Source organism: Fibroporia radiculosa, assembly GCF_000313525.1.
Source record: "Fibroporia radiculosa TFFH 294 genomic supercontigs, scaffold1540, whole genome shotgun sequence".
Taxonomy (NCBI): domain Eukaryota; kingdom Fungi; phylum Basidiomycota; class Agaricomycetes; order Polyporales; family Fibroporiaceae; genus Fibroporia; species Fibroporia radiculosa.
The window spans coordinates 12,156-30,068 of record NW_012133308.1 but is presented as its reverse complement, the minus strand read 5'-3'; the positions used below and the strand labels follow the sequence as shown (position 1 = coordinate 30,068).

At 51.5% G+C, this 17,913-nt stretch overlaps 7 protein-coding genes across 7 annotated transcripts; 3 read left to right on the top strand and 4 right to left on the bottom strand.

Moving 5' to 3' along the window:
- Positions 1-894: 894 nt before the first annotated feature.
- FIBRA_03015 (uncharacterized protein) lies at positions 895-3,303 on the bottom strand (the record flags this gene model as incomplete). The annotated part of the gene is made up of 11 exons (XM_012324860.1): positions 895-1,037; positions 1,093-1,241; positions 1,294-1,545; positions 1,599-1,800; positions 1,859-1,981; positions 2,032-2,190; positions 2,317-2,715; positions 2,787-2,888; positions 2,941-3,016; positions 3,070-3,212; positions 3,267-3,303. The coding sequence occupies 11 exons, from the start codon at positions 3,301-3,303 to the stop codon at positions 895-897; spliced, it is 1,785 nt and encodes a 594-aa protein (XP_012180250.1).
- A 299-nt stretch (positions 3,304-3,602) lies between these two features.
- On the top strand, positions 3,603-5,155 carry FIBRA_03014 (uncharacterized protein; the record flags this gene model as incomplete). The annotated part of the gene is made up of 6 exons (XM_012324859.1): positions 3,603-3,720; positions 3,783-3,990; positions 4,055-4,273; positions 4,331-4,519; positions 4,571-4,977; positions 5,034-5,155. 6 exons carry the CDS (start codon positions 3,603-3,605, stop codon positions 5,153-5,155), a joined length of 1,263 nt encoding a protein of 420 aa, XP_012180249.1.
- Positions 5,156-5,213: 58 nt separating this feature from the next.
- FIBRA_03013 (uncharacterized protein) lies at positions 5,214-6,652 on the bottom strand (the record flags this gene model as incomplete). Its single annotated transcript, XM_012324858.1, has 5 exons — positions 5,214-5,339; positions 5,392-5,459; positions 5,516-5,791; positions 5,844-6,168; positions 6,221-6,652. The coding sequence occupies 5 exons, from the start codon at positions 6,650-6,652 to the stop codon at positions 5,214-5,216; spliced, it is 1,227 nt and encodes a 408-aa protein (XP_012180248.1).
- Positions 6,653-7,454: 802 nt separating this feature from the next.
- Positions 7,455-9,378, top strand: FIBRA_03012 (uncharacterized protein; the record flags this gene model as incomplete). The annotated part of the gene is made up of 8 exons (XM_012324857.1): positions 7,455-7,662; positions 7,727-7,909; positions 7,965-8,215; positions 8,266-8,586; positions 8,648-8,704; positions 8,767-8,871; positions 8,928-9,192; positions 9,248-9,378. 8 exons carry the CDS (start codon positions 7,455-7,457, stop codon positions 9,376-9,378), a joined length of 1,521 nt encoding a protein of 506 aa, XP_012180247.1.
- A 196-nt stretch (positions 9,379-9,574) lies between these two features.
- Positions 9,575-11,528, bottom strand: FIBRA_03011 (uncharacterized protein; the record flags this gene model as incomplete). Its single annotated transcript, XM_012324856.1, has 10 exons — positions 9,575-9,804; positions 9,876-10,110; positions 10,178-10,201; positions 10,254-10,409; positions 10,462-10,524; positions 10,589-10,657; positions 10,720-10,885; positions 10,954-10,979; positions 11,047-11,122; positions 11,185-11,528. 10 exons carry the CDS (start codon positions 11,526-11,528, stop codon positions 9,575-9,577), a joined length of 1,389 nt encoding a protein of 462 aa, XP_012180246.1.
- Positions 11,529-14,733: 3,205 nt separating this feature from the next.
- FIBRA_03010 (uncharacterized protein) lies at positions 14,734-15,683 on the bottom strand (the record flags this gene model as incomplete). Its single annotated transcript, XM_012324855.1, has 3 exons — positions 14,734-15,174; positions 15,223-15,274; positions 15,337-15,683. The coding sequence occupies 3 exons, from the start codon at positions 15,681-15,683 to the stop codon at positions 14,734-14,736; spliced, it is 840 nt and encodes a 279-aa protein (XP_012180245.1).
- Positions 15,684-17,049: 1,366 nt separating this feature from the next.
- Positions 17,050-17,868, top strand: FIBRA_03009 (uncharacterized protein; the record flags this gene model as incomplete). Its single annotated transcript, XM_012324854.1, has 1 exon — positions 17,050-17,868. The coding sequence occupies one exon, from the start codon at positions 17,050-17,052 to the stop codon at positions 17,866-17,868; it is 819 nt and encodes a 272-aa protein (XP_012180244.1).
- Between the last annotated feature and the right edge of the window lie 45 nt (positions 17,869-17,913).

Here is a 17,913-nt window from a genome sequence, read left to right as displayed (position 1 = left end):
GGGGGGGGGTTGGACGATGAGTAGTTGAACGTCTGAGTCACTTGCAAAATGGAGTCGAGAAGCCTGAAGGCGGCGTGTCCAACATTATTCTGACGAGTCATTCGCTCGCACTCGGGAAGAATTTCCCGATCAGCAATGGAATTCTTTTCCTCTCGATATGCTCAAATGAGTCTGTAGGTTTCAAACTCTTTCAATACTGCCCGACCAGTGGAAATTTTAAGACACTTTGGGTCAATTGGCAGAACGACACCAATGAAAAGAACATGATAAGCCTGATAAGAACATGTTCACAACACAGCCAGTGATCCTGTCCATTCTAGGGTCCGATGTATACCGCAAACCTTTTCCTGTCCTTGACATTGCAGATTTCAAGCGACTGCAGGGCAGCGGTGGAGCCAAGGGAAGGAAAAGAATTTGTTCAATCTCATCTGCGTCTCCCCACCGTCGCCGTTACCTGTAGCACTACCTGTGTTCAGAATACTCATAGCATATTCAAACTTGAACCGCTGTATTTGTGTGCATCAACTTATCAGCGTGCGCTAACGCCGCTCGGTAAATGCCTTCATGAGACTTTCCCTTTCACGAGGAATGAACACATACCAGGATGGATGTTGTGGAGTCAGATTCAGGTATTTCAGGTTGCCTGGTTGGACCCTATAGTTGCATTCCCTTGCCTATGCACACCAATACAACAATAATTTCCGTATAGGGTGCAAATTCGTCTGTCGGAAGACGTCAGATCTTGGACGTACACGTACAAATGCCTGTGGAGGCACGACAGAAATACAAATTGTTCATCGAGATTTTACGAGCATGCCAAGAAATGCTGCAATCGCATGTCCCAAGCGCCTGAGCTCCGAAGACAGGTCCATCGACTTTTCATCTGCATTATTATCATTTCTTCTTCGCTTTCAATTCCGAGCTCTCAATCCACTTTGTTGGAACGCCTTTTCCGATGAGAAGATCTGTCACCGTCTTGATTTGTTTGCCTTGTATCATAACTTCCATATCCGACCCTTTCCCTGGCACAGGTGCGACTGGAAGTCGTGCAAATTAGGACGCCATATGCTGATGACATGAGACGAAACCGACCTGAAGTAGAGCTCGCGCACAGCTTGCGGAGATCGTCAGCCAAGTCGTCTGCGTTCAACTTAAATGGCTCAAACCCCGTCACAAACGTGCAGGCCTTCCGGCCCTGGCGGACCTTGACCACCACTTGTATCGCCTTCAGCTGCCCCTTCCTGTGTGGAACGATCAGCACACCTTCCATGCACGGGCGAGCCTTAGACATACTTCCGAACCACATCCTTCCCTTCGACCCGGATTTCATACCAGCTCTGCATGTGGTTTCTGATTCGGGTCAGAACCTCTTCGCGCTTCAAGAACTCCACATCAGTCTCGTTCTTGTCGGTGACCGCATCTAGCAGCGCGGAGTCTTCACTGACGTTGAGATATTGCTGCTCTTGCGCATTGATGAGATTCTTCGCTGATACATACTCGTTCAGAGTAGTTTTGATATCGCTCATCGTGTAGAGTTCCGACGTCCTACCATAACGAATGAGATTCACTCCCGGTGGCAATATAGTACATATACGCACTCCTTATCCGCAGCGACGAACCAGTTCAGTGTTTTTTCAAAGGGTTTCCATAGTTCTGTGACTTGTATCTCGCCCTTGCGCTTCTCCTCGGCTTCCTTCTCCTTGCGCTCCCGGTCTTCGGCCCGTTGCTGCTTGGTCTCAACGTCTTTGACACTTCGGTGCAGCTGATGTCCTGCCACCGCCGGATGCTTAGGGAAGACAGCTGGTACCCGCAAATACTTGAAACTCGAACGCGCTCGTGATGGCTCATTATGACATACCGGTCACCAGCACATCACCGCCCTTGGAATCCTTGAGTTTGATCAAGCCTTCCTTTGCCATTGCTTTCAGGAAAGCTTTCACAGATTTGTACGTCGACCGCTTCACGTCAACTGCACTCGCGTCTAGGCTCTACATGTCAGTCGCGACCTCATGCAGGATGGGAACATCTCACCTGTGCTGCCCCTCGTGCCTGGGGCATGATATGGCCGCGCTGGAAGTATGTACGAGCTCCAAAACGTCGATGCTGGCATGGGAAATGCAGAAGGCGGTAGCGAGGCTAGCGTCGAAGCAATTGCCTGCAGAACTGCGGACCGTAGGCAGTTTGTTACATCTGCAACAATATATGAGTCCATCCGTCCGAGCTCAGGATCGATCGAAGAGGAGCACTGTTGACGAGTTCCCTGCCGCTGAGACTGTACGGCGGGAAGTGCACGGGTCTACTATTATATGGACGTACCCTCCGCGGTAAGAGCCGGAAGATCCGTTTCTGCGGATATCAATGCGGCTGCAGTCGAGTCTGTCGGTACAGCTTGCTCAACAATGGTGTCTGTCTCTTGAGAGACACCATTGTTCGCAACAGTTGTAGTGTCTGAACTCTCAACAGACATGCTAGGGTTTTCGGGTAGGGGGTCCGGCACCTCTGCTCTGCTCCTATGCCCCATCTCCCATAACGCATCTTTCCAGGCATGCAAGACGTACACAGCTTTCCCCTTTACGTCGGCCTGTTCAGCTTGCGCTATTGTGTTTCCAGGCACTGCCATTTGACCGACTGCTAGAGGATACCCGATCTTCCCGCCGTGGTATTGAGTGATCGACACAAGCTGTCCTTCCGTAAGATCTGTCGAGTATTGGACGACTGGCTTGACGGAATACAGGACACAAAGGATATGAGACGAAGTCTGGATGAGGCAAGACCGAGCTTCTGACCTCCGGGTATCATGAGATCTGCCCCGTTAACCAACTTCGGTATCACAGCGGCAGGAGTAGAGACGAGTGGGAGCATGTTGGGACGCTTCCACAGAGTATACACTGCAGGTATGTTTTTAGAAGACGATCAGAGCTGCTGGAAGGTATCACGTACCGGTCGGAATCAGCTCGTCTGAATCCTTCCCGATTGTGAACCAGAGGGGGTCCCCTTCTATTGAGAGATATACTATCTATGCATATACTTATGGTCAGCCGCAATGCTAGAGATAAGTGTGCAACATACACCCGGCTCATCCGCATAGGTCGTGAATTTCTGCCAGTGCAATCCCTCCGGGACGAGCACGTCGCCCTCTTCCGGTTGCAGAATCTTGAAGGTTTCTAGAACTCGCTGCTTCAGCTTCCGGCGATCAGATGTCCTGAGTGGTGCTAGTAACTCTCTTGTTCGCTACCATTATGCAATAGAAAGACTGGAGGACGTACCGATGGTCTTCAAGTCGGCAAATGGTTTCTTGAACATGGTGCTCACGACAGTGATGGAAAGGCAAAGATGAGAGTGCAGTGGATATGAACGATCTTGGCCTGGAGAAGGCCACCCCTCCCTTTATACAAATCCTATTAATACACAAAAGTTAAGGGGCAAAGCGCATGAGGTATGAGATCATGAGAGACCTGTTTGGACGAGCGTCTTACTAACTTGGACACCGACGGCATGGTCTCCCTCGCTTGCACGCTCTGTGGAGGCCTGGCTTTTGCGCCTCATTCTTCTGGACGTGAACGGACTGGTCTCCATCAACAATTTCGTTGTGCATTTCGTCGATGGTGATGACACCGGACGACGATGGAATTGTGTCCGCAAATGGCGATGTCGTCGCGTTCAAGAACTGGCTGGCAGAGAATGGAGCAGAATTTCATCCACATGCAGCATTTAGGACTGGTATGTATCTTGGGTAGCGATCTCGTGTGTTTGCTCAGCCCATAAATTCATTCCGTTCGCAGAACGCTCTGGATATTCTGTGATCGCAAGCCAGGACCTACGCTCTGATACGACGGTTGTATCCTGCCCCTTCTCCTTGGCCATTACTCCAGAGGTCTCCAAAAATGCGTTGACGACGTTGCTTGGCCCCACGTTCACTGGCCAAAGCTGGTCTGAAAGACAGCTCATTTGCTCCTACATATGCATGCACTGGATTCTAGATCCCTCAGCGTAAGAAAGTCTTTGTGCATCTTTCTGGTTATTCTATTGACTCTGCCCATCGTGATCCACACAGTTCTTCTGAGCTGGCCCACTGGCCATACATCCGAATGCTCCCAGCACCAGACAAACTCCGCACACCTCTGCATTTCTCCGATACAGAGCTAGAGGCACTGAAGGGATCCAACTTGTATGGTGCAACCTTGGATCGGCGGAGAGATTGGCAGTCTGAGTGGGAGCAGTGTCAGAAGACGATCGCAACGGTTGACCTAACGTGGGGTGAACAATTCAGTTGGTGAGTGAACGAAGCCTGAACTGGCCGTGGTCGAGAGGCTGAGTACAAGAAGCGCAGGGAACGATATCTATCCGCGTCAACCTACTTGTCCTCTCGTGCCTTCCCGTCTATGGTCCTCTCTCCCAACCCGTCTCTCGTATCGACGGAGGAATCATATCCGGTTCTCCTTCCTGGCATTGACTCCCTCAATCATTCAAGAGGCCAGCCGGTGTCATGGGTTGTCTCTATCGGCACATCCTCTGACGTGTTCGTATTTCATTGGTAATTGAAAAGTTGTGGCGTTAAGCGTTTGTTTAGGAATCGAATCTCGTTGGTCCTTCACAAGAGTACACCAGCCGGCTCCGAGCTGCTGAACAATTATGGTCCTAAACCAAACGCCGAGCTCATTCTAGGATACGGCTTCTCTCTTCCAGAGAACCCTGACGACACTATAGTCCTCAAAATTGGCGGCAACTCAGCGTCAGGCTTACAGCAGCAGAAGTGGGAAGTGGGCCGGAATGCGCAAGGCGCAGGGCCAATGTGGCGCGCGATACTGACTGCGGTCAGCGATGACCCGGAGGAACAGACGATCGACGACGAATTAGACGCATCCGAAGTGCTCGCGGAGATGGCGCAGAATTTGCTAGATCGTCTCCCGATTGCCAACCCGCCTGAAGATCGAATACGTCCGGAAGTCCTACTCATGTTAGAGCACTACTTAGAAGGTGGGCTAGCTGATTCTTTGTGATATTGGGTTCTGATTCCAGCAACGGCTCACCAGGACAGCGAGCTATACTGCAATCACTCATTCAATTCGCTCGAGACAAGGAAAGTGCTGCAATCAAGTTGGCGCAAGAGCAGGGGTTGCAGACTGTTGAGGAAGATGAAAATGAAGATATGTAGCTAACGCGCCCACGATCGCTTCCTCAGCCTGGTATTAATGATACACATGATGATCTACTCATACAATCTTGGGGGTCAGACCTAAATTGTATATTCTGTTTGCATTCTCGAAGAAGGCGCGTTTTGCAATTCCCGTTGCTTGCGCCAAATTCAATTCCCCGCGCTTCATGGAAGCCTCCAACACCTATCAAATCTCATTCAATCATGGAGCATGTCAGATTCAACGATAATCTCACCTGATATACAGCATCCCTTGCTTGGAGTGTTCCGAGGTAGTATGATTCGGGCCAGAAGTGGCCGTCGGCTAAACGTAGGGTACCAATTCAATCTGCAATGCATCATAACCATAGACGGACGCACTCGACCACATAATCTTGTTCGTTGGGCACAACTCTAGCACTTGTTTCACGACGTCGCGCTGGCCATCTGCGCTCAAAAATGGGAAAATCTCGCCAAAGTCGAGATATACATTTTGGTACACGGCGGTGAGGTACCCTGCCTCCTGGGTGAATGGGTAGCTAGAATGAAGTAGGACAATCTTAGCGTTTGGATATGCCTTGATGATTGGCTGCATGAGAGCGGGAGTCGATTTCGACAGGGTGATATCGTTGTCTCCAAGGCCGGTGTGGAATTGCACTGTCCGTGTGTTAGTGCGCTCTGAGGAGATCGCTGTCATCGAAGGACGCACCTGGCTTACCACACCCACTTGCGATGCGGAGGACGGTGTTCACGATGAAATCATTCAGCGGTTTGTCTTGCACGCGAACTTTTTTCAAGCTCTCGTATCGTAGAGCGGATCCAACCAATGCCACTTTGACCTCTTCACGGCTGAAGCCAGACTCGATGTCGAGCCCAGTCCTATAGCATACGACCGACTTGAAACCGGCAACTTCTGGGTCTGCAGCATACGCGGCAAGTGTCGCGTTAAACCTTGAGGAAAACGAATCGAAGAGAGCGAGGGGATCCAATCCGACTATAACAAGCTGCGTATCGAACAAATCCTTGAGGATTCCCTGGATGCGGTTCAGCTCCGCGATCTGGGGCGTACGTATATCGAATGCGCACCTCAGCCACTACTTCGACCCTGACCACTCGCTTCGTGGGACTCCCAGTGAACTGGTCGTGCCACTTGTACGGATACACCATGTCCACTACTCCGAGCCCATCGTCGATCAGGATACACTGGATCCTTGTCGGGGCCATGAACGTGCGGCATAGCTGCTCGTAGTTCGCTGCCCGACGCGTTCGCTTGATGTCCTCCCAGTCTGCCGACGCACTTAGGCCAAGAGGCTTCGCGAGCTGCGCGGTCGCGCGATAGCATGCAGCAGTGTAAGGGGCATCTTCTGTCAAGGCAGGGCCTTGTGCCTCCGAGATGAGCCCTTCGAACGGGATATCGTCACGATGTTCGACCTTGAGCAGGGCGTGCGCGTGGTTGTCAATCGCTGGATATGTGAAGACGGTGTTGTACAGCTCCAAGAGTTCCCGCTGCAAGTCCATGGCGGGGCCTCAGTGCGTCTGGTGCTGAAGAGAATGCAGACACCAGAGGGCGATAAGCGGATTTGCTTCCGTGGGCGGGCTTGAGCCATATCATGAACGGGATCGACAAAGATATACCGATAGCGTTTAAATCATCGTGGCCTTGCATTTATACCCACCCCTCGCGCCCGGCCATCTTCTCTGGCTCCAATGCTAGTCCTAATAATATGATCATCTGAGTCGGTGAGTACTAGTGCGGAGTCGAAGTGGCTGATATTCCCGCTGATGCACACCGGTTCGTATACGGCACGTTTAAGTGTTAGCGTTCGCAAAAACCGACTCGACTTGCGGCACTCCTCATCATCGTCTGATCTTCCAAAGCCGCAACATTCGACAGCACCATGTGTGGGTGGGCCCTTGATTGACATGTATGTATAAAACCTCCTGGAAAGTCCTCGCGCTGTACTGATTATATACGACTTCAAGTACGTGAGAGTGTCTAAGACTTCTGATAGTCGAGGACGTGCGTCAATTGTAACTTGTTAGCAGGTTCCCCTGACGAGCCTTAGGCACAATACGGTCTTCATTCCGGCATGGGACTTCAAATTTCCACGTCCAGGTGCTCACTGGTGGCTACAAATATCATCCGAACGCGAAGGCGGCGTAGACCCGCATCAGATCTTTCAATATCATTATCACTTTGCCGCCTGGTCCATGCTCTGCCCTTAAAATCCCAGGCAGGTTTCCCAGCACTGTGCTCGCCCGACCCTCACACGGGAAGCCCACCCCCTCTTGGCCGGATTTTAGCGTGTCCTGTTGCACAATGTTCACGCCAAGTCTCTTCCGCTGGACCTTATTGGGTTGCTTATACGCGTACGCGACGCGGGTATCTGCGCGTTCAATAAGGAGTGAGACCATCAAGGTCGCAGACCCGACCGTCCTTATCCTCGGTGGTGGCGTTGCGGGAGTCATTGCGGCGCGTACGCTCTATGAGAATGGCATCACGGACTTCATTATCGTCGAAGCACGAGGTGCGTTTGCCCTTTTTGATGACTATGTGTGCTCACACCTTTCGTCTCTGTATCGTATGTGTAGATGAACTCGGTGGGCGTATGCAGACTGAAACCATCGGCGTGCCAGGAAACGAATGGGTCGTTGAGCGAGGGCCTAATTGGGTGCAAGGAACCCAGACCGGTGACGGTCCAGAGAATCCGATCTGGGGTCTTGTAAAGAAGCATGGTGTGAAAACACAAGCGAACGACTGGTACGGAAGCATGAGTGCGTAATTTCGGGTTTTTGGTTCGAAGGTCTGATTTTCACGCGTTCGATCTAGCTACTTATGATGAGACTGGCTACGTGGATTACCTCGACGTCTTCAACGACTCTAGTAACGAATATACTACGCTGACGGTCGCGGCTGGTGCGCGTGTGCAGAGGCAGCTGGTTGATTTGAACGCACGATCTGGTTATTCGCTTATCGGTTCCAAGCCTCAGACACCGGCGGAGAAGGCGTGCGAGTACTATCAATTCGACTGGGAGTATGCGCAGACACCTGAGGAGTCGTCGTTCATTGCTAGTTCTTGGGTATGTCAGGACAATCGTTCTTGGATATATACCTGCTGACCTTGGCATAGGGTAACAACTTTACCTACGACACGGACGTCGGTGGATTCTCAGACACCAACCAAATGTCGATTGATCAGCGCGGGTTCAAGTATTTCATCCAGGCTGAAGCAGAAGAGTTCCTGCAGCCTCAACAACTTATGCTCAATTCAACTGTGACAAACATCACGTATTCTTCCTCAGGTGTCAACGTAACGCTTACGGATGGCACGCTGCTCGTTGCGGATTACGCCCTATGCACATTCAGTCTCGGTGTGCTGCAGAATGACGATGTCTCGTTCGAGCCTTCCTTGCCAGACTGGAAGCAGGAGGCTATCCAAAGCATGGTCATGGTCCGTCTCCCGACATTTGAATTTCTACGTCATCTTACCTCAATTGTCCATCCCTAAACAGGCTACATATACAAAGATTTTCCTCCAATTTGAGGATGATTTTTGGTTCGGCACCCAGGTACGACATGTCTTGACCTCATCCTACCGTACAGACAGTTGGCTCATGAATGACTGTCACAGATGGCAATATATGCGGACACCACCCGTGGCAGGTATCCCGTATGGCAGAACATGAATTTGACAGAATTCTTCCCGGGATCTGGGATAGTATTTGTGACGGTCACAGTACGTCGGCTCCCGCCCTTTCTTCGACATGCACTCTAACAAGTGCTATATCACAGGGGGAATACTCGGTCCGCATTGAGGCACTTTCGGACGAACAGGTGCAGGCCGAAGTCATGGGGGTCCTCCAGGCCATGTATCCCAACGTGACCATCCCGCAGCCGACCGCTTTCTACTTCCCGCGATGGCACACGAACCCGCTGTTCCGCGGGTCGTACTCTAACTGGCCCGCATCGTTCTTCAATGGCCATCACGAAAACCTCCGCGCGACGGTAGACCAGAGGCTGTGGTTTGCTGGTGAGGCAACGAGTCTGAAGTATTTCGGTGAGCGACCAGCCAGTTCAGATGGAAGTTCTTTCCTTACTGAACGAATGAATAGGGTTCTTGCACGGTGCTTACTTTGAAGGATTGGACGTTGGAATGTCATTGGCGGAGTGTATACGAGCAGGCGGATGCGCTGGCCTCGCGCACATCCCGGAAATCACCAATCCTTACCCATACAAAACATAAAACGAATGGCATACTCTTGTTCACTGTTTTGTACATACACAATCAACTGGTATCGTATAACACAGTCTATGTATCACTATCGGATACAATGTCGATGAGGTATATACACGTGGTCTTCCAGAGACTGCGTGACAAGGGGAATGCAGCAGCGTCCCGATACATAATATCCATGTGTAATACGGATCCGAGCCCAGTCTCACCGCGGCAGGACTGACACGTCCTTTTGGACAGAGATAACAATAACAGGCGACTGATCAACCTGAAACGGATCCCAAGAGTCGTCTTTCCTGGACGTGATCTTGCTAGAAGGCTCCGAGCACATACTCGAGAACCTGCTCAGATCTTGTTTTTCCGACCCCGCCTCCATCTTGTTGGAGAAAAGCGCAGGCGAGAAATCTGCGTCCGCTAGTGCGGCTTCGATGCGCACTGGACGAATTACACGATATGCACACCTCAGCCCATATTGTAGAGCGTGTGAGAATAGTTTGTAGGCTCACGAAATTCTCCCAGTCCTCGTCCAAACTTCGTCCAGCAGAGTACGCCAAGCACACCAGTGCCGATAAGGACGACGAACGACACTCCAGTGAGGCAGCTGAAAAACGTCCATTGGAGGAATATCCATCGATACACGTGTGCCCTGAACATGGCCAGCCAGCACGCGATGTATGTGGCGCAGAGGAGCAGGAATACTACCATGAGAAGCTTGTGCTCACGTCGCACGGCATGCCAGCCCTACGTTCAATGCAATCCTTGAGTTTGGTAGGCTCGAGAAAACTAGGCAGATGAAACGTCAACTTACGAGGATAACCCACAGGGGCAGAGTCTATTCAGCTGGTGTTAAAGCGGAGACATGCATTAATCAAGAAAAGACTTACTGCAACAGTAGCGATGAACAGCGCCTGATAGAGCGTGGCTTCTCGCGTGATCTGGCCAAGGGCACTCCCGTTGAGTAGCCAGGTGATCCAAAGGCCAATGGGGGTGATGAGGAAATACACCGAAAGTTGTAGAAACACCCATAGGGCCAGGAAGAGCTGTGTCACACGTCAGTCCGAAGTGGAGTCGTTAGGCACAACAGTCACGGACGCGATAAATGCACACGACATGAGATGGCGGGCCGACGCGCTGGAATGTGAATGCACCGAACACCTGCCGAGACGGTCAACGGGATGCCATGTCATATAACGCGTAAATGGTTAACAAATGAGCTCACTTGGATAAGGTGCCGCCCGAGGTAGCCGGTGAAAGCGAGGGCAGTGGTGTTGAGTACCAGGTCCGCGATCTAGATCCCAGCACGTCAACCTGTCGGCATAAACGCTCGGGACACTTCCGGGGGCAACTCACTCCTAAGGCTATTCGTATCTGAAAGAATGTGGGAAACAGATTGAATGCACAGGACGTGCCTGGTGCGACAACCAGCCGATAGAAGGTATCTTTATGATAGATTGTGAACCAAATGGAGTATGCCGACCAGGCTGTGGCAAGTAATCTCGTTGAGAGAACCGCTAGTCTGTAAGACGACAATCAAGAATGCGCCGTCAAAAATAGACACGTCGATTGATTTCTGACAGAGCGTACATCTGTGGGATTGATCCAAATACTATCTGTGATACGAGAGGCATGAGTGAGGTGAGAATTCGTGATGCAGAAATTGATGATCATTAGACGAACCGCCATAAAGGAGAGAACCAACAACCAAAACTGGGCTCCAAGAAGAGCAATGTCTTCGTACTTGTAGCTATTCACGCTAATCGACGTGTGATTGAGACCTTCGTAGATTGGTGATGACATGACGAAATGGAAACCTACACTTCAGATGGATATACGAGAACGCGTGCACACTGTTGTGTGAGAAACACGCTGTTGGCACCATCATTATATGTTATGTTAACGCCATCCACAGCGCCTGTTGAGTTCTTCGACGTAATAATGTGATCAATCTGGAGCGAACGACGATTGACGGGCTGCTCGCCAGTGACCTTGTTAGCCATGTTCAAAGCCTTCGACTGCGACGCAGCGCTAGTCGGTTCTTGCGTCCCAGTCGCAAATACAGTTGAACAAGTAGCAATGCCCTTCGCCGTTAGAGGAATATCGGAGCAGAGCTTGAGGTCGAGGGCTCCGTTACTGTGCAATAACCAAGCCACGTCGTTCATCGAAATTTGGGACTCATATGCAATGTTCGTGATGAGGGACGCGACGGTGCGGTCTTCGCGATACAACGCGATGTGAATGCCCGCTTGGGCGAAGCAATGTATACAGGTCAACAAAATGAATACCACGCCACACCGGGTAAGAGTGATACTGGCATACTGATTGTACAAACGACCAAGCAGGCGTTATCAGCTTAGCTTGGACGGGCAATACCAAGATATAATGCGTACTGCGGGTTTAGCTCTGCTGAACAGCTTGCCTGCAAGTGAGAACATTCAGAGGACGACCGTGCAAGAAGTCGTGCCAGGGAAAGAGGAGAGGCGGCAAGCCCGCAGGTTGGATACGGAGGATGACTGCTAAGACTCACGCCCGCATAGCTCCTTTATGGTGAAGCGAAGAGAAGCTATGTGAAAGCGTGATCATGTTTTAAAGAATCCGGAATGGGTTGATGGGGATATGGACAGATGAGTGCTGAGTTGCGGGCGACCCGCGACTGATATACTACCATTTCACAGTTGGCTGCGGCAGAGATGGGGCATTGGCAAGGCGCTCTAAGGCCATGGTTGCACCGGAGATGCATCGTAGTCAAGCTGGCCGTTGTGTGATGAATGTGATGAATCAAGGAAAGCAGCTATGCGCCCAATAGGCAGACTCTGACAAGTCCGAAAACATCAGTTTTATCCAGTGGTGACCCGCCCGAAAAGATGGATGAATACTGCTCTGTATGTCGGTGTACAGTCGTATTGAGGCTTGTATGTCAAGATGCAGCCTCTCTGCCAAATTTAAAGACAACACATGGTGGAACTTAGAAAGTCGGAAGTTGAGAGTCCAAACGCGGCGCGGCCCCCAGACAGCCCTCCTATGCGACCATGTGAGTCTCCCAGTGCCACCACTGCCTCAGTGAAGCGGGCCTCATTGGCAACGCAGCTCTGGCTCGCTGAGGGGCCTCGTGTCGTTCTGAAATTCGGCAAGACCTTTGATGCTTCAATACTTCTCATCCTCTCGAATTCACACCGGTACCTCTCCGACAGTAACCCACACACTATGTTTCCTCTCTTGTGGAAGTCATCTCCGTAAGGTCCTGAAATACTATAGGTCTGATCATCTCCTCCTATTTTTCTACATAAATTGTTTGCCAACCCGTCGTAGCCAGTGATTTCCTTGAGATTAGCCAGACGAAGTGACGGCGTGTCGTCGATCGGGATGACATGCTTCCTGGTAATTCCTCAAGGCCTCAAGTATCGTCCAGAGACATGCTATGTGCGCTACGTTTGGCTGTCGCTCTGTTGCTCTGAAGATATCTTTGCCCACACTCGTTGTCACTCTCGCCACCGTACATTCGTGTTATGTATAAAGGACCTGAGAGCGATGTCCGGCACATCTAATATCCCCGCTCTGATGCCTCACTGAATGCAAGGTAGTACCCCGCGATTGTGAGCTGGTTTCCTTCAACGTCTTTGGTGTCATGACTTGAAAGCTCCTTGGCCTTTTCAGACATAAGGTGACTATGTCAGCTCTCGGGAGGCTAAGCTGGGAGTAAGAGTGAGAACAAAGCTGTTTGGGCTAATTCCAATGGATGGGCCATGGCCGAATTCTGTCCCCTGCACTAGAGCCCATACTGCACTCTCTCACCCACCCACACCTTACAGTTCTGCTCTTCCTTGATGTAGAAAGTGGCTAATTCATTCTTGGTGAACAGATTGTCGCAGGATACGCTCAAATTCTTGATTATGGCTCTAGATCACAATTCCAGAATTTGCCTATGGCGGTTTCAGAGGGCGTGACAGGCAGCACTTGATGGTTCGCAGGCCCTTGGCAATTATTGTCCCCGCGGTCATTGCGAGGTCTGTGTCCTGGCGCAACGAACACCGCATTTGAGATGCCTTCCATGAGCCATGAGTAGTCGTCCTAATCCACGAACTCGGTAGGTGGTTATGCATGTTGTGTAACAGGCCGCGAAAATCTGACCGAAAGCGTGGACGTGGCATTTCGCGGTGAGCGGCATATAGCCTGATCTGGTCCATCCAGCATTGATGTATATCTTTTCTCAAAGGCCCTGACTCTAACAGTCTACCATCACTCGAGCTGGAACAACAGGCGGTATACGGCAATCAGGAAGCTCGTGCATTGTACTGTCTTAGTCTGTCTATGCCACGTCTGCTGACTCTCTTCACGCGGACTCGGATCATGTCACCGACATCCTATGATCAGCCATGAGGGGCTCATCTAGTCGCACTTCCAGCTTATTGTGAGCGCTATCATTTCCATCTCTAAAATTCAGATATATGAGGCGGCCGCAGTCATAAACTAAAATATGTGAATGTATAAAGTACGTTGCGCGAGATCTCGAAGTATGATATTGACACACTGGTAACACAGCTGCAATTCAGTTGAATACGACCACACGCTTAGCGCCGGTAACTTGCTTCAATAATTCCTTCACTTCCTCATAATACGTAAGTAGCCCGTTTTCGTCGAGCGAGAATGACTCCTTTTTTTTTTTCGCGAGCGTCGTGGATGATTACCGGCCGAGTGTCTACTCCTCAATTGTGCAACAGCTTTCCCTCTGGGGCTGTCAGAGCGTATTGGTACAGGGCCTCCTCGTCCAGTGGCTCGAAATAGTTCAGAGTCGTTGAGATATCGCGAGGCGTAGCTGCTACCATTGGATGAGCGAGCGATGGTTCGAAGCAAGCTGTTCGAATCCTCGCAATCAATGAATAAGCCAGACTTCTTATATTTTACGTTTTTGATGCGCCGCTAACACAACGTTTCGACTTATGAACAATTCTTTGCTCTCGTTAGTGTGATCCCATGTCCCAGTGGCAAACGCCCAGAATCAGCACTTGATATTCGTTGTAACTGCCTATGACAAGTTATGAAGTGTCTCATACCTACTCAGACCAATGTGTCTCCTATAATTGTTCAACCTACTGTCAAATGTACATGAGACTCCGAATGTCGAAGGTCCCGCCGGGTGATGATCAATGCCCACCCATAGCTAGCGTGCACAACGTCTCTGTGATATTTGGACCCGGAATCTCAACTGTCGCTCGTTCAGCAGTATCCAGTAAGAACTAGCACTCAAGATCCACTAACATGACAATGACATTCACCGTGCAGAGACCTATACTAATACATCCATCATTCCAATGCTGCACAAAAAGAATTCCACCCGCACAACCGAACGAGGCTCAACTAATTGGCACCTTACTCGCTGTCAAAGACGAGGCAGCGGATCTCAATGGACTCCCGGTGCGGGGCCTCCGGAGGGCTGCTCTTGTCCAAAAACGCCGAGTGCGGAGTCAGCCTCGCGCGGTTCACATCCGAGTCATAGCACTTAATGAGCGTGACTTCCTCCGGAGTCTGGTTCGAGAGGTAATACCACTTGTGGTTCGGGTTGTAGCGCACGCTGTATACGCTGCCCTCGCGGTGCGGGTAGATGAAGCGCACCGGGACAAGATCGTGGTTGGTGTCGAGGTAGCGCCAGTCGGAAACGGCGAGCGGCTTGTGTGCGACGGGGTGGTGGATAGGACGCCACACGTTGATGATGCGGACGCGCCCTTTGAGAAGGCGGTCTGCTTCCTCGCCAAGGTGGTAATGCACGCGCAGCACAGACGCTTCGAACGTCTGGTCGATGTGCACGCGCTCCTGCGAGATAATTAGCCTCTGCAAGATGCGACAGCAGGAAGAACGTACGACTGGTCCGCGATTATCAGGTCTGCTGCCAACTTCGGGGGCGGGCTTGCGCCTGATTTGTGGATGCAATTAACATGCGGCGCTCCTAGACGGACGGAGCTAACCTGTGCTAACCTGATAGTGTGGTCGAAAATGAAGACGCGCTTCGCGCCAACTTCCTTCTTCAGAAGTTCCTCAACCTCCTTATAGTACTCCGCCTTGATGCGCTCTTCGTCGTCAAAGTCCTTCTCGGCGCTAACGTGCTTCACGAACTGGAAGCCGCCATTATCGATCGTGAATTCGGCCTCACGGCCGCGAGCATCATGGACGGTAACGGGGTGGGTGTCGGTACCGATATTATCGCGAGGAACACCTTCTGGCGGCTCGATAACATACTGGTACGGTGCCTCTTCTCCAATAGGAGAATAGTAGTTGAGCGTCGTCGGGACGTCATGGGGTGCGAGGACTGCTGCTGTGGCCATTGCGAGAGACTTCTGTGTATGAGTGGTGTACGACGATGAGGCAAAAGGTGAGGCCGAGCTCGTTTATATAGCACTTGGGACGAAGCAGCCGCCTCCTGGTGAGACGGACTTTGTAAGCAGGATCCCGGTCAGAAGCAGGGGTGGACCGCGACCGGAATATAAACGACCAGAATGCTAGAGAGACATGCCTTAGTCATCCGTTGAATAGTCCCGCAGCCTGGCCAGTGGGAGAACACTGTCGTGCTCGCAGGATCGCATGACGCGAACGCGCCAAAGTTGGAAGCGCAACGGCAATCTGTAGTCAATGCTGCCTGGAGTGCTTATTGATCGTGCATTTGGAGCGTCTGGACGAGCACATACGACGATGACTAACCATTGTCCAGTGTTGTCCCTGCCATCCGACTCCGAATCTCTCGGGCTGCCTTGGGAGACCTGAATCATTCCGAGCTTTTCGGAATGTCGTCAGTATCGCAATAGTACATGTTAGTCCATCATGGCAAGGTGTGAGGCATCTGTGCGAGGCATGCCTCGCAGGGCTACTTATTGGCCGTAGCTCGATTTATTACATCGGAGGCTGGACTACTGTCCATGCCCTCAAAAGACAATAAATGAGACTCACAAACAAACATACTGACGCCAGCCACATATCACGTGAACACGTGAGATTTGCGACGGGTAAACAACGGAGCCCGGAGGAGCCACAGCTTCATTAGGAAGTACCGAATACGACGCGCGGTTCCAATTTATTGAATGTGTGTGCGCCAGATGATCATTCGATCAGGCCACTATTCTGCTTCCGTCCATTGCAATGGCTAGCGCTTTTCGCACAGCTACTAGGCCTATTTCTACAACAGCTTGTCACTCTCACCACATTCCTGCATCATCTGCGCTGTGAGCAGCCGATACGAACACAAGCCTATCAAACGTCGAACATCAATTATTATACAAGTGCACGAGCCCTTATCAATATGCGCCTTGCCATTGACATGGGTCACGCCCGGATTTCGCAAACGTCTTTCTGCGAATTTTGTCAAGCATGTGGGCAGGTTTGCTGACATCACAGAGAAGCGGCGTGTTGATCTAGCATGGACTCAGACTGCCCGTCCCTGCCTCTACCTCTTGCTATACTATTGTAAGTGAACTCGCCGAATACTGTTTTCTTTGTTATTTAGCTATTGGCGATGAAAAGAATTCTTTCGAATCATGCGTCCGTTACGATATTGAACCTTATCCAGGAACCTAGCCGGATATTGGGCCCGACCCACGACCTGTCAGCAGCCGAATAGTCCGAGCAGACGCCATCCTCGCGAGGCGTCTGTGAGTACATAATTCTCGGCGTCGCTGCCAGCGATTGAGACTGACAGCCATGTTCACACCCACCGCTGTCCCCCTTGCCTTCCTCCTCCTTACCCCTCACCAACCTGCTGTTCTCCAGGCAGACTCATGTCTCTCCAGCTCCTACTACGGGCAGTATGGCACCCAGAGCCTCTTTATTGTCAATGACACCTGCCTCGGCTCGTCCACCGACGACGGTCTCCTCTCTTCTGGTTCTGTTGTACCATTGGTAAATTTTGGCGACCAGCAGCTCGTCTGGATAGAGCGCCAGTCTGTCGACGATGGCATCGCTCTCTTCGCCACGGAAGATATCACGCTGTTCCTCGACCAGTTAGATGTCTCCCGACCTGACCTGGCCACTGGTTCACGCGAGCAGCAGATCCTCGATACGCCTTCGCGCTCTCAGATCCTTTATTCTTCCCCCTCCCACTTCCTCCTCTCCGTGTCGCCCTCGCTCGCTCTCATCATCGACACCCACCTCCCTCGCTTCTGGAAAGCTGCCCCGCTCCCCGTGTCGCCCGTGCCTTATGTGGCTGTATCCTCCGCCGCGCTCGAGCGCGTCCGCAAACTCCTCGCATCAGTCAAATTCGATCCTGTGATCGCGTCCCTCATTGGAGACATATCCATCCCACAGTTGCGCAAAGACGTGCGCTATCTCACCGGGGAGGACCCCTTGTCGCCGCTTGAGTCGCGGCACTCGTTCTCCGAGGGTGCACGTCAAGCCGCCGTGTGGCTGAAGGCCCAATTCGAGGAGACCGGCGCAAGCTGCGAGCTCAAGCCCTACCTGGTCGGCTTCTCGCCCAATGTAATATGGTACGAGTTTCTACCACCGAGTTGGCGGTTTGCCTGATAACGTTGATGATCCCGTGCAGTTCGTTCCCCGCCTCGGAAAACA